This window comes from Zosterops lateralis, assembly GCF_965231275.1.
Source record: "Zosterops lateralis genome assembly, chromosome: 4".
NCBI classification, from domain to species: Eukaryota; Metazoa; Chordata; class Aves; order Passeriformes; family Zosteropidae; genus Zosterops; species Zosterops lateralis.
In genome coordinates, this window is record NC_139765.1 from 33,689,075 (window position 1) to 33,703,597 (window position 14,523).

At 37.0% G+C, this 14,523-nt stretch overlaps 1 protein-coding gene across 1 annotated transcript in view; it reads right to left on the reverse strand.

The window, feature by feature from the left end:
- TMTC2 (transmembrane O-mannosyltransferase targeting cadherins 2) overlaps window positions 1–14,523 on the reverse strand; it is a 231,557-nt gene that overhangs the window by 25,645 nt on the left and 191,389 nt on the right. Inside the window, exon 10 of the mRNA XM_083858728.1 lies at window positions 3,792–3,906. Coding sequence (XP_083714854.1) covers window positions 3,792–3,906 — 115 coding nt within the window. The remainder of the gene's footprint in view (window positions 1–3,791; window positions 3,907–14,523) is intronic.

Here is a 14,523-nt window from a genome sequence, read left to right on the forward strand (position 1 = left end):
TCTAATTTACGCTTCTGTTTTCAACAGCCAATAAACATCCTGTAACTTCATGTCACATGAGATTTTCCCAGAACAACCCTCTCACAAAAGCATTGAAAAATGAATTATCCCTACAAAATGTGTTTTTAAGCAAAGAGGTCTTTTTCCTACATTTGTTTACATGTGAAGGCAAGGTGAAATTCTTTTCATGTTTTTAATTATTATGGCGGTACCACCAGACCGCCACCCTTCACTCCAGAAATAATCATTCCCTCGCCCACAGAAGGCCTTGCTGATGGCAGCTCAGCTGGTGTAGGGGAGCAAAGTGAACCGTGGCCCTCGTTAGCACATGGCTCAGGCACTGCAGCTACAGCCGCCGTATGGCACCGCACACACGCCCCACTGCCTCGCTGAGAGACCTCCCGCTCCTCTGAGCGAGAGCTCTGCAAACACCGCAAACGTCAAACACATGACCAGATACTGTTTGAGCAACCACCCAAATGGCTGCATCAGCCTTGAAGAAAGCTGTCTGGAAAACAAATTTACTGAGAAAATGAATTTTACAGACATGTAGCATGCAAGTTAAAAGTTACCAGACTGTTGCAAAGAAATTAATTGCATTCATCCCACATCTCACCCCTCTTACAGATGACTTCAATCATTTTGCATTTCATTAATGGGATGCTACAGAAGTCATTTAGGAAAAAAAATTAATAACTATAATGTAATTAGGGAAGGGGAGGTCTCTCAATAATGCAAACAGAACTAAGTAATTAATTTTTTTTTTCAGATTCAGTCACAAAGAGAGGAAATCAGCAATGCTGGAATATCTGACTGGAAGAGCAGACATTCTTCTTGTTACTGCTAAACTGAGAACTGGATATCTATAAACACAGCTACTGCATTTGGAGCCAGTTAACAATTCTGTTGCAAATATAAGAAAATGAAAATTAACTTGCAGCATTCCAGCTCAAAATTTTCAAAGCTGTTAATTTTTACTTAGATTGTATTTTAATTCAATTTTTTTTTCTCAGCAAGTAGGAGGATTTTAAAAAAAGGAAAATATTTCAGCACTAGACTAGAAAAATAAATTGCATTTCAAGAGAATGGTATGTTTATTTTCCATCCGAAACAGCTGTAAACCAAGAAACGTCTCCATATTTCTGAGTCTTGTGACACTCCTTAGGCTAATGGTGGAAACAGTAGTAAGAGAGGAGGGAAAGATGACTCCTTCCTTATTCAAAAATACATCACTGTGAAAAATATTTGGTCAGAAAAAGAAAATATTAGAATCTACACAAAAATATAAGCTGCTGTTATTATCTTGCAGTCATTTTGGAAACCTTGCATCATCCACATTAATATCAATTTCTGTCTCTTATTCCACAACACATCTTTAAAATTTATCCCATGTCTCTCACAAGAGTCATTTCATTTTCATGCTCTGTGAATTTCTATAATGTATTTTCTATCTCACAGCTGTGCAGTTCATTCAAAATTCTTACTCACTTACCAGTCAGTTTTTATAGCTCTCTAGGGTACCTAAAGAGCAGTTGGTCACCTACTTGAAATTATGTCAGCCTTTCATTTATGACTGTCTTTAGCATTCAGTTCCTAGCAGTATCACTCTCTGCCAGTTGGAGTACTCCCTTCTTTCCATCCTCCTTTGTGTCTTGGTATCTGTTTTCTTCTTGGAATCACCTCAGCTCTCTATTGTTCTAAAGATCCTAAAAATCATCTGCTTCTGAAGAGCCAGACTCCTGGTGGATTTGTAGCTGCTCTATTACAATGAATGAATATGCATTGCCCTTGTCCAACAGGTACAACAGGAGCAATATATTTGAATTAATTGCTAAGTAAAGCAGTGAACAAGGACAGACAGCAAAATCACAATCTTTAGCAAAAATCAGTCAGATGTTAACATATGGGGTTTTAAGCAAATGCTTGTCAGCACTGAATTCAGCTTTGCCACCCTGACTCTTGCTAAATCCTACAGACCACTTTAGACTCTCAGAGAGTATTAGGAAGATATTATGATCTTCCACAAAGAGAGTGGAGTATTAAGTGAAAAATTAGATCATCTGAGTATCCCAAAGGAGCACACGAAATTCTAGCTAAACTAAGGCAGGCCTATTTTTTAATATGTTTCAGTTTGGTGCGTTTCTTTGTTTTTGAAGGTTTTGGCTTTGCACTTACAGTAAAAATTGAGAATTCAGCTTAGAATCACTGAGATTCTGAGGCCTTGCTTTCAAGGCCTCCCAAAAACAGTACACTCCCAATCAGATCAAGCAAGGTAACCATGGCTGATGTACAGCACAGCAGCATAGCTGTCATGTTAAAAGTTGAAAAATACTCATAACCAGATATAAATATATGTGCCTCAAAGACCTTGAACGCTGCATTCAGTACTCATAGAGAAAGCAGGAGATTTATTAAACCTCTTTCCAAGACAGTATTGATCTACGCCACCACATTTTATAATACACAACCATATTACAACAATACAAACCATCTACTACAACACACTCAGTAAAATTAGGAATCTGACCTCTCTATACCTTTCTAAATTCAGCCGTCATACCTAACTTGCTATGCTTATGTCTGTGAATTTGTAACATTAATCTAAGTGTTTCAAATTACTGAATTCTGTCTTGAGAGATATCGTTCACAAAATAATCATGGGGAAGGGAAGGATCCTTACAATAGCTCATATAGTCTGTCAGGTCAAACTATTTTTTACCAACGAGCCATTTGTCTTGGTTTCCTTTCTAATCAACAAGCAGTAAGTTATTTTTAAAAAATAACTTTTAGGGCTTATTTCAAAACCATGGTATAGAAATCATAATTCTGAAACACAAGTCACTTGCCTGAAGCTGATTCTACCTTCTCTTTTATGCTATTTTCTTTTTCTTTCATTTCTTATTTAAAATGCTAAAAGTATAAAAGAGCGAAGTAAGATATTTTCAGCAGAGAAATTATCTCAAGAACTGTTTTGTGCTAATGAGGTGTATTTTTAAATTTTCATGCATTTTCTATGCTTAGATACTATCTAAATGAAATCAAGTATCCTTATAGCTGTAAAGTGGACAATAGACAATAATTAGATAGTTATCCTAGAAATAAGCATGGAGGATACCTATTACAGTAATGTGAGTTTAATGATAATGTTAAACTCACAGACAGAAGCTTAATGTTACTGAATAACCAGGTCTGGCAGCTTTAAAAGCTAAAGCAGAAGTCCAAAGTTTTGTTCTATTCAAACAGAACAGAATTAAGTACAAGAGTACATTTTAAATCACAGATTCTGCGAATATCACTAAGTGCTCCTATGTGTCTCAAAGTAATTATCAGCCCAGGAATATGTAGATTTCTAATTATCATAATGTTCCCTACTGATATTAACAGAAATTTTCAACATTCGCTATTTACATCCAGATGAAAAATATGGTCTCCTCTTTTCAGTTGCTATGCACACTAAAATTTTAAAGATCAGGTGAAAGGAAATTCTACAGAAGGTTCTTCACAAAAGAAACATTTGTTCTCACATGCAAGCAAAATGCATTACCTGCTTGTAAACAACAGATGTTTTGAAGGTAGGAAATTATGATATAATAAATAGAATTTAAGAAATGCAAAGTGCTAAATGCTGCAACAATTTAATTCCACTTCTTTATATCTTATTAGCAATAATACTGAATTATCCAAAAGAGTTGCTGGGCTTTAAAAAGAATCCTGCATAAGCAGAGGCTATAAAGACTTTTTTCCTCCAAAAGAAGAGGAAAATCAAGTGAGCCAGATGTACAAACACTAACCTGAGCATATGGGCTGCATTGAAAACAACATCAAATTCCATATTATCAAGTTCAGCTGCTTTCTTTGCCATTTCAGCTGCTTCTATCAGGCGAGATTCTTCTAGGAGGAACTGACCTGCAAAGGAATGCATGAACATAAGCTCACAGAAAATGAATGATGTAATACACTTCAGGCAGTATAGTCAGGAAAAGAAAGAAAAAAAAAAAAAAAAAGAAACCAAACAAACCAAATCACCAACCCCCAAATTAATAAACCAAGTAATAAATGAAAGTCTCAGATTCAATCTTCAGTTATTTGTTGATCTGCTCTGTTTTTCAATATCTTTAAAATATAGTCAATGTAGAAAAAATGCAATAAACATGCCAAGTAATAACAATATTTTTGGAATATAGTTAAGAAAAGTGATACTGATAGAGTAAAACTCAGCCATCAAGAAACAATACTCTCAAGCCCCAAGAAGCCTGCCATTTGAAAACATGCCTTTCTGCCTATACAATTACCATGATATTTGCTTCATCAAAACAAACTGAAATAGAATAGTATCTACAAATTAAACACATTCCCAAAGCATATCCCAAATTTTGTTTTAAAAGCATATCCCAAAATCACATAAATTGATAAATTTTTGTATACATACATGATAGCATTTTTTCAGCTTCAAAATCCTAAGTTGTATTTGCTTTAAAACCATTATATATATGTGTGTATATATATATGTATATATATATGTGTATATATATATATACACATATATATATATATGTGTATATATATATACACACACACACACACCCACCTTAATGGACAGGTATTGTATTTTATCCTGTATTTCACTAACACTAAAAGAATCACACCAGGTAGCTTTTTACAAGCTTCCTATATGATACTTACCTTTCACATTAAACAAAAACAGAAGATGGCTAAAATCAAGTGACTCACTTTTTACAAATGAAATGAATCCTTATCATTAAACCAAATATTCACTGAAAAGAATGAATAATTTAGCATTAACCAAGCTTTAACTGAAGTACAGTAGTTTCAAAACAAAACATGTAACATGCAATAGAACTCTATAAAAATGACTTTTCCTTTGAAGAAGGAGAAAGAAAGAATTTGGAAGGTACTCAACCCTATTTTTGTTCCCTTTAATGCTTTTTCACACCTAAGCTGTAAAATGTGTCATTTTTTGCCATAACTTCTTTAATGAATTCAACCATCTAGTCTGTGTGCCTATATAACTTTGCATTTCGAAAAGCTGTCCTAAAGCCTAGTGATTATACAGTCCAGCATCCCATCACAGAATCACAGAATGTGTAGGTTGGAAGAGATCATGGAAGAGATTCATGATCAAGTCCAACCCAGCCTTAACAACTCAACTAAACCATGGCATTGAGTGCCACATCCAGTCTTTCTTTAAATATGTCCAGGGATGGGGACTCCACCACCTCCCCAGGCAGACCATTCCAGTACTTTATCACTCTTTCCATGAAAAACTTCTTCCTAATATCCAACCTGTATTTCCCTTGATGTAGCCTGAGACTGTGTCCTCTAGTTGTGTCAGTTGCTGCCTGGAGAAAGAGACCAACCCCCAGCTGCTACCACCACCCTTCAGGAAGTTGTAGAGAGTGATAAGGTCACCTCTGAGTCTCCTTTTCTTCATCCTTCCCTTTTTGTCTTACCCTGTAAAGTAAGGTTTCCCAACCAAAACTCCACCATGCCACCACTAACCACAAGCCTCATCAGGAACAATATAGCCTGAGCAAATGATATCCTGTCATGGTAAGGGATCTTCTTTTTTCTTTCCCCCTGTCCTCATTCATTCCCTGTTGCTCACATACTTGTTGTGTGCTTATGCGAAAAATTCCCTTAACCAGAGCTAGTAAGGTCTGTACATCGTGAACACAGTAATGCTTTGGCACAACAAATTCATTTGCAGAAGCCATTATTTCAATACAAAAAGTGATGAAAGGCAGCTTTCTTAGCTTTTTGTTTTCTCTGTAGATATATTTCAGCTTGGGAGAGTTGGCAGATTATTTACTCAGTCTCCTATTTCCTAGTTATTCAGATCTGCAAAACTTGTAAATACATTTTGGTACCTTCCTGCATCCACAGCATAAGGTTTGCTTGCTTTAGTTACATCCACAATCTAATATGTACCACACTTTGATGCAGTACTATTGTTTGTGCTTATTGTGCCTAGAAACAGATGGCTTACAAAAAAAGCCTTCTCATACAGGAAAATAAGTAAATAAATAAATAAAAAGAGAGGAAAAAACATGAGAAGAAAACATAGTTCAAGAACAGTTGGGACCACAAAAAATAATTTGCCTTCCAAATTATAAATCAGTGGTTGAACTGTTAATGGAAATTTCATAATGGGAGTTTCTTCTAAGGGGAAAAAATTATGACAAAAGCTAAGAGTTTACCTTTTTTTTTCTTAATTAATTAATTTATTTATTTTTAATTTTAGGTACCACATCAGGGTACGCCTTATATGCAGCAGGACAAACTCAGATTTGAATCTGAAAATTCTCCAAGGAAATCTACCAAATAAAAATTCAAATCTCTCGTTTTGGGCTGAATTCCTATTTTCTTTAAAGAGCAATCTTTGACATAAGCATGACCAACTAGTATTCCAATTCTCTTCCAATGAAGAAGTGCTGGAAAGCAAAACAGTATCCCTAATCTTTAAGTCCATGTTAAAGCAAACCAGCCATAAAATGCTAACATTAAGGTACTTTTGCTAATGAAAGCCCAGGATTAGCAGAGTGAAACACTGCTAAGTGGATGTGCTACTAATACATTCAGCTAGGCAGAAGAAGGAAATTATAAGTCAAACTTTCAGTTCTTCAAAACAGAAAAATCTAGGACTGTACATTACCACACACAAGTCTCTTCCCTCTACTGGAGGTGGCAATATCTCCAGTAGAGTGCTGAGTGGGTAAGTACCAGAGGATGCATATGTGAAACAGACTGTATTATCCTCTATACACAAACCCTTACAGAACTACATTTTAGTGCCAGTTCCCTTAATAAATGACTCGGATGCAGGTCTTAAAGGCATACTAAGTATGTTTGCCAATGATACAAAACTGAGAGGAGCTCTCAACTCCCCTGAGGGCAAGTGCTGGATTCTGCACCTGGGATGGGGCAACTCTGGATGTACAAACAGACTGGGGAATGAGATGCTGGAAAACAGCACCCTGGAAAGAGTTCCTGGTAGATGGCAAGTTGAACATGAGTCACAGTACCCCAGCACTGCCAGTCAGTTGAGGGCAGTGATCTTCCCACTCTGGTCTGCAGTGGTTTGATCTCACCTTGAATCCTATGTGCACTTTTGGGCACTATAACATAAGAAGGTTATGAAGCTACTAGACAGCATCCAGAGGAGGGTTGCTGATCAAAGATTTCCTTAGTTGCATGAGCTACAAATAAAATACGCTGCCACTTTCTTGGTCTAATGAAAAAGTCAATACCTGAGTGTACAGATGCATGGTGAGTTGTCCCCTGCCAATATCCAAGCACTCACATGGGGTGAGGGGAGAAAACAGAAGAGCAAAACCAAGAAAATCTCTGCATCAAGATAAAGACACTTTAACATGGGGAAGAAACCCTCCCCTCCCCCAAACTAAAACAGCAAACAGCAAAGTGAAGGAAATTTGTCACCATTTCTCACAGGTACAGTGATGCTCAGCCATTCTCCAAACAAAGCCACATCAGAAGCCAAAACTCTTCTCGTCTCTCTACCTGAGTTTTTACTGCTATACATGATGTTATATGGCCTGTTATATCCATCTCTTTGGCCAACTCAGGTCAGATGTCCAAGCTGTGTTCCCTCCCAAAATGAGAAAGCCTCGACACTGCTCAAACACTATTCAGCAACAGCCAAAACATTGGTGTGTGTTATCAAGGCTATTTTAGTCACAAATCCAAAACAAGGCATCATCCAAGCTGCTATGAAGTTAACACTATCCCAGCCAGACCTAGCAGAAGGTGGAAACTTTCAGCTGAAAACTGATTTGCCAAGTTCTCCTGAAAGGCAAACTAATTTTATTCACACATCTCAATTTAATTTAAAGCACTTAAGTAGAAAAATACCATTTTGAAAACATTAGCTGCCATTCCTTTTAATCTGATATACTAAATTCATACAAGAATGAGCAGGATTGGCCGTTTACTGCTGTGCTTTCTTCATTAAAAAACAGACTTCTGAACCTTTCCTGTCAAAGCCATAAAGAGGTTTTTCCCAAGAGAAGAGCACTAGAAGGGTGTTATATTGGCAAGGTGTTGAAGGTGGATCAGAAGGTAAGATCCACAAGCCTCTGCATCCAGGAACCACTTGTGTGGGTCTAAATTTATATGTAGGATTTTCTTCTCTGACAAGCAGCTGGGAAACCTCATGATTTATGAGATACTGCCCAACATCACACAGAGGGCTTACTTATTGCAGGTGTCACGATTCCAGCTCTTGCCAACAACATAAATTATGACAGTCTGACTGTTTTTTGGAATCACAATAGCTTTTGAGAACACAGCTCAAAATACCATATTTTCCTATCTAGAGGAAAGTATATTTTTCATTACTCTTCTTCTAAACTGGAAGTGGGAAATCCATAGTCCAGAAAAAGATGAGACTTTCAGAAACGCTGTTCTTTGCTGGAATGTTACTTTTTAAAATAAAGTTTTCCACCTTTCTTGCTAGACAGCACGGGGGTAAGAGTAAATATGTAGTCAAGAGTTGTTAAAGACTTTGACGGCAGAGAACTGTTTCAATATTTCACAATCCTTTCCGTAATTCTTTTCCTAAACTACCTAAGAATCAGAGATAGCATTAAAACTTCTGTACCTGTAGCCTTGTTCAAATTTACTTTTCATCGCAAACCATCAACAGTGGTTTTGAGTCTATATTTGACCAAAAATTTTTGGAGCAATATATGCAATCTACTGAAAAGTAAGATAAAAGTTCATTTCAACAAGAACAAAAAACTTCCAGTTCCCAGCAATTGTAAAGAACAGTTTATGTTCATCTTTTATCAATTTTTACAAAGTGTTTATCCACATCAATGAAAGCATGTAGCTCTCTATCCTGTATCATTGTCTCCCTAAAACAATCATGAATATTTGTAAAGCACTTGTTAAGACCTGCACTGTCTTTAATTGTTAACAATTTAAAAGCCATACATCTGAACTGGTAGTTCTGCTGCTTTATTGTAACAAGAAAGGTATTAATTGGTTGAGATATGTCTGCGTGTAAAAATCTTTTATGTTCAGGGCACAAAGGCATTAGCGTGTTTCTCTAGAACAGACTTAACTATTCCCTGCAGGCACTGTGAGCCTTTATTTTACTAGATAAAAGTGCAATTTGCACCAATCTTTTAGATGAAATGTTCCCTCTTTTACACATTGGCAAACATACAAAGGTACTCTGTTCCAGAACAAAGTAGATTTCTGAAATAGCTCATCTTGCTGGTGTTGCTTTTGAAAAAAAAACTATCTTGAATGTTCTCAGAATGCTGCTGGTTCTGCATTTACTCAGGCTGCCATGATAGACTTGTGTGGTGATATCTTTCGTACTCCAAGAAGAACTGAGTAAACTACGTTCTGAACAATAAGTTTAAAAACTTCCAATGCTATCTTAACTGGTGTTGAACAACTTTTTTTTATTAGCCTTCTTCTTTGTCTGAAAAACGTATCTGTTGCAGTTGTGCTAAATATACCACTGGATGTCATTCAGAGCACGATCACAGATACGAGAGAAAAAATTAACTAGCAAACCTTTGGGACTTGACTAAACCTGTGACCACATCTGGATCACTGGAAGCTCTCACCAAACCAAAAGATTAATGATGAAAATATATACTACATGATTTAGAAATACTGAGGAAGATCCTGAACGCTATATCATTTCCCAGACACCTGATGATGTATAAGGTTTGAAAATGGAAAATTTGGCTGAAAACTAACTATCCAGTTGCACTTTTGTAGCAGCTTCATGCTATCTCTATAAAAATCCCCATGAGATGGTACTTATAGGTCAAAACATATGACCATTAGCAAGGAAGCCCCAGCATTGTTCGTGCCACAAAGCCTCCAGCATTGTTCATGATCATTTTTCAATCCCTACAGAAATGTCACACTTTGGCAATATGGAATAAGCATACAGACACATTTCTAACCCTGTCTCTGATCTGCACTATCTACATCACATCTCTTGAGCAGTCTAGTATATTGTGCTGAGGAAGCAGAATCAACCACGTATAATGATGTCAGAATGATTAGATTTAAGGCTAAACCCAAGGGAAGAGCCAGAAGTATGGAAATTCCACAGCATTTCAGGTCAGTGACCTAGCTTGTTTGGAAATACTCTACTGCATTCCACTTGAGTGATTGGTTCTAAAGGGAGTTTGGAAAAAATAGTTATTAAAGTGGTCTATAATAATCTTCTTTTAATGTTGTGTGATAACAGTAGCCTGGAGAGTGACAAAAAGGACTTAAAATTGGTAGATTGTTCTGAACAGCTCAGTTTTTGTCCTCAGTTTGGAAGTAAGAAATACTGTTGGCTTGTTGTAGTAGCTGAAGGTTTTCTTAAAGTTTATAGAGAAGAATTCTGTGAGCAGAAAGGTCAGAAGCTTAATGAAGTCTTTCTGCAAGACAGTTACAACTTCCTGTTTCAGGTCTAGGAATCCTGTCTTCTTGGAATTTCATTCATTGATATCGTAGGAGCAGGTATGAGCATTAGACCAAAGTCAGGATCCTGACTTGATGGCACATGGTATGTTCAAGTCAGATCCTTTCTCCAAAGAGCACATATGTTCTGGGAACATGCATTATTTGAGTATCACAGACTTGTTTATCATTTCTCCACAAAATCATTGCATACTAATGTTAGGATTTCTGAAAGATTTAAAATGGCAAAACCTCTGTCACTGGCAGAAAGGTTCACGAGTGCATATTGGGAAGTGACTTAGTGATGGACATAGTATATCTGGTTCACTCTGACCCTACCTCATCAAGAGATTTAATTTCTCAATACAAAATCACTGTGCAGCATCTGGCATTCCCAATGCAGAAGATCCTTGCACTTTTATATATCATCTGGTATGTACTGCATTTAGCAAGCCTGTCAGTCAGAAATAGAAATCTATTCACCGAATTTATGGCTTGGAAGTTTTACTCATTTCATTGACAAAAAAAATCACTGACCTACCTGTGGACTAGGGTAACATTTCTACCATCCACATAAAACTCTCCTAGAGAAATTAGTAAGATTTCATGAGCAGGTCATGGTTGATGTTCCTCTTTCTTATAAATACAACATTAATACTTGATTTTTCGTAAGTTTGTTGCTTTCTTCATGGGAGCTTTTCCTTAAATACGTGGGAAAAATATATAAATTTTTCCTACGCTGCTCTTCAGTCAATGAAGAGAAAAACCACAAAGCTCAAGCTCTGACAACAATGTGACTACAAAGAAATATTACAAATACAGCACAAATAATCATTTAGGTTGGAAAAGACCTTCATGATCATCAAGTCCGATCTTTGACTTGGTCTTTGACATGGTCCACCACCATGCTCATTAAACATAGTACTAAGTGCCACGACCAGTCTTTTCTTGAACATCTCCAGTGATGGCAACTCCACCACCTCCCTGGGCAGCCTGCTCCAGTGCTTATCTACCCTTTCAGCGAAGAAATTCTTCCTGATGTCCAGCCTGAGGCCATTTCCTTTTATCCTGTCACTGATTGCCTGGGAGAAGAGACCAAACCTCACCTGGCTACAGCCTCCTTTCAGGGAGTTGGAGAGAGGTGTCTTCTGAGCCTCCTTTTCTCCAGGCTAAACAACCCCAGTTCCCTCAGCCACTCCTCACAGGACTTGTGCTCCAGACCCTTCCCCAGCTTTGTTGCCCTTCTCTGGGCATTTTCCAGCACCTCAGTGTCTTTCTTGTGGTCATGGCCCCAGAACCAGACACAGGACTCAAGGTGTGGCCTCACCAGTGCCATGTACAAGGGGACACTCCCTGCCCTGATCCTGCTGCCCACACTCTTGCTGATGCAGGCCAGGATGCCATTGGCCTTCTTGGCCACCTGGGCACACCTGGCTCACGTTCAGATGCTGACAACCAGCATCCCCAGCTACTCTTCCTCTGCACAGCTTTCCAGCCACTCTGCCCACAGCCTGCAGTGGTGCATGGGGTGGCTGTGACTGAAGTCCAGGACCCAGCATATCACCTTACTGAACCTCAATCCAAGCAGAAAAATCCAAGAAAAAAAAAAAAAAAAGTCATACCTGTAAATCTATACAAATTCTCACACTCACTAATACAAGTAAGCCTAAGACTTAAAGACTGAAAAAAAATGGTGCTTGAAAACTCACTGCTATCATATTTCAATGAAATACTTTGATCCTTAAACCATAGCAATTCCAACTCATTTTCAGGCTGTGACACAGCCATCTTTGGAAGTAAAACAGATACAAAGTGCTCATAAATTTAGGTGAAAAATTTAGGAAAAGGGCCTTCTGCCCTTTGCAGAAACAGTGGTTAGAAAGATTAGTATGAAATTGAAAAACAATAAAAAGAGGAGTTAAGAACTTAAACCTGCTTAAAAAGAGACAGATAATCTATAAAAATAACTCCTGAATTATCACATATTTAAAAGTGAAAGACAATGTAAAAACAAAAGTGTATTTGGGAATATGTTAATCTGTTCTTAGTTCAGTGAGGATACAGCTAATATGCTTCAATTTTATGTAATCTGAAAGTCTCTTAGTTTTACATCTCTAACTGGGAACACACTTAAAAAGGCAGATGATCAATGTGAACTGGCAAATTAAGTGAATGCTTAACTAATATAATGAGAATAATCCATTTTTATAATGAAAAAGGAATTTTTAAACAATTTGGGGTTATTAGAAAGAATGTATTATTCACAGGAAACTATTTTAAAAGAAGGTCTCAATAGCTATTAATAAAACAGAGTTAATTTGAACGTCCTGTTGGGTTCTAGACTTTTCTATTCCAATTAAGCCATTACAAATAAAGGGAGAAGAGACCTCTACACACATTTATCTTGATATTCTCACTCCTCCTTTGTCTCTCTCTTTTATTCCCTACTCCATTTTCACAATTTTGGAGACAGGCCACTATATGCACTTAAAGAGGCATAGTGACAAAATCAACTTTTAGCAGACAAGTAAAATGAACTCTGCTTTAGTGTTTTCTGAGGGGTTTATTTGGTTTGGGGTTTTTTTGTGTGGGTTTTGGTGGTTTTTTTGTTGGTTTGTATCACTGTTGTTTGTTAGGTGGGGTTTTTATGACTATTATTATTTTATTTTTGTTTTTAAACAGCAATTTATAAACAAAATAAGACACTTCTGGAGACAAACCCTTTACACAACAAGTATCTCTGTAGATTTATGGTGTTTTTTGTTTAAGGGAAAGCTAGTATGGAAAGTTTTCAACAATTTCCAACTCTTCAATTACACTGCATCCAACTTACTGAAATTATTTCTTTTTAAAGATGAAGTAAATATGTAAGTATATGTAAGTATGTCACTGTTTGAAATGCACTTCATCTCTGTGCACTGACAAATTTTGTACATAATCTTTCTCCAACTTCTCCTGAGATAGGCTCAGTACAGACAGAAATATAGACCCTTACCTCTTTTGTCGTCATATGTCCAAATACTACATCCAAAACTACACAGTCTCTGAGCCATAAGGGCACTTGTCTGACCTGACTGAATATCCCTATGTTGGTCACATTTGTTAACAAATTTGATGTACTGACTCTTTAGATGCCATTATGTTCTTAAAATATTTAGAAAACACTTCCTTTTAACTTTAGTTCATAGGTGTCTCTTTGTGGTTTCTTGGACTGACACTTAGATTCACCCCTTTCACTTCATCAAGGCAAGCAGCTCAGAAAGAATCAATAGCCCATGGAGACACTTCAATTATGTCATTAATCTGTTGATGACCGGCATTACCAAGATCTTGCATGATTCAAAATGGCCTACTTGAATTACATGTTCAAAGTAGAGTGAGATGCATGAATAGTAATATATTGAGTAGATGTAGGTATGACAGTTTGAAGAAAACTTTCCCAGAGAAAAAAAATGGAAATTCAAAAATAAATAAATGTTAAGTTTGACCTCTGTTAGTCAAGTGTTCATTTTAGGTGGTCTTTAGAAAATGTGTACTAAAATTATCCAATTAAAAGCCACAAACCTTACAGAAGCATTCAAACTCAGTATCCAAAAAAATTCCTCCAGTGTTCTAGCTAAAAAACATGCATATTGTACAAAAAAAAAAAAAAAAAAAAGTATTGGTGCTTCTTCACTCTTTTCTCTCTCACTTTTTTTCCTTCCTGATTCATGAGAATTTTCTCTCTTCCATCTATGAGGTGTTTCTGGTAGCATACTGTGTACCTGAGCAGCTTGTACCAGATCACTCATCAACACTCATGTGTTTGTAAGACAATGGGTTTGCATCAAGTTCGGATGTTCATATAACTGGCATATGAGAGGAAGAAAGGAAAGAAGGGCAAAAGAAAGGTGGTCAGGTGAGCAGCAACCTGCATTTCCATCTGAGAGGGGACTGCCATCCACTTATGGTCACTAGAGTAAAAACCACTTCCCTTATGCCCAATTAAACGGCATCATGTCAGCAGTCTACAGGGATCTATCTCTCTGTTTCTCCCTTCAGACATCTTCAAGTATAATAAGTCTA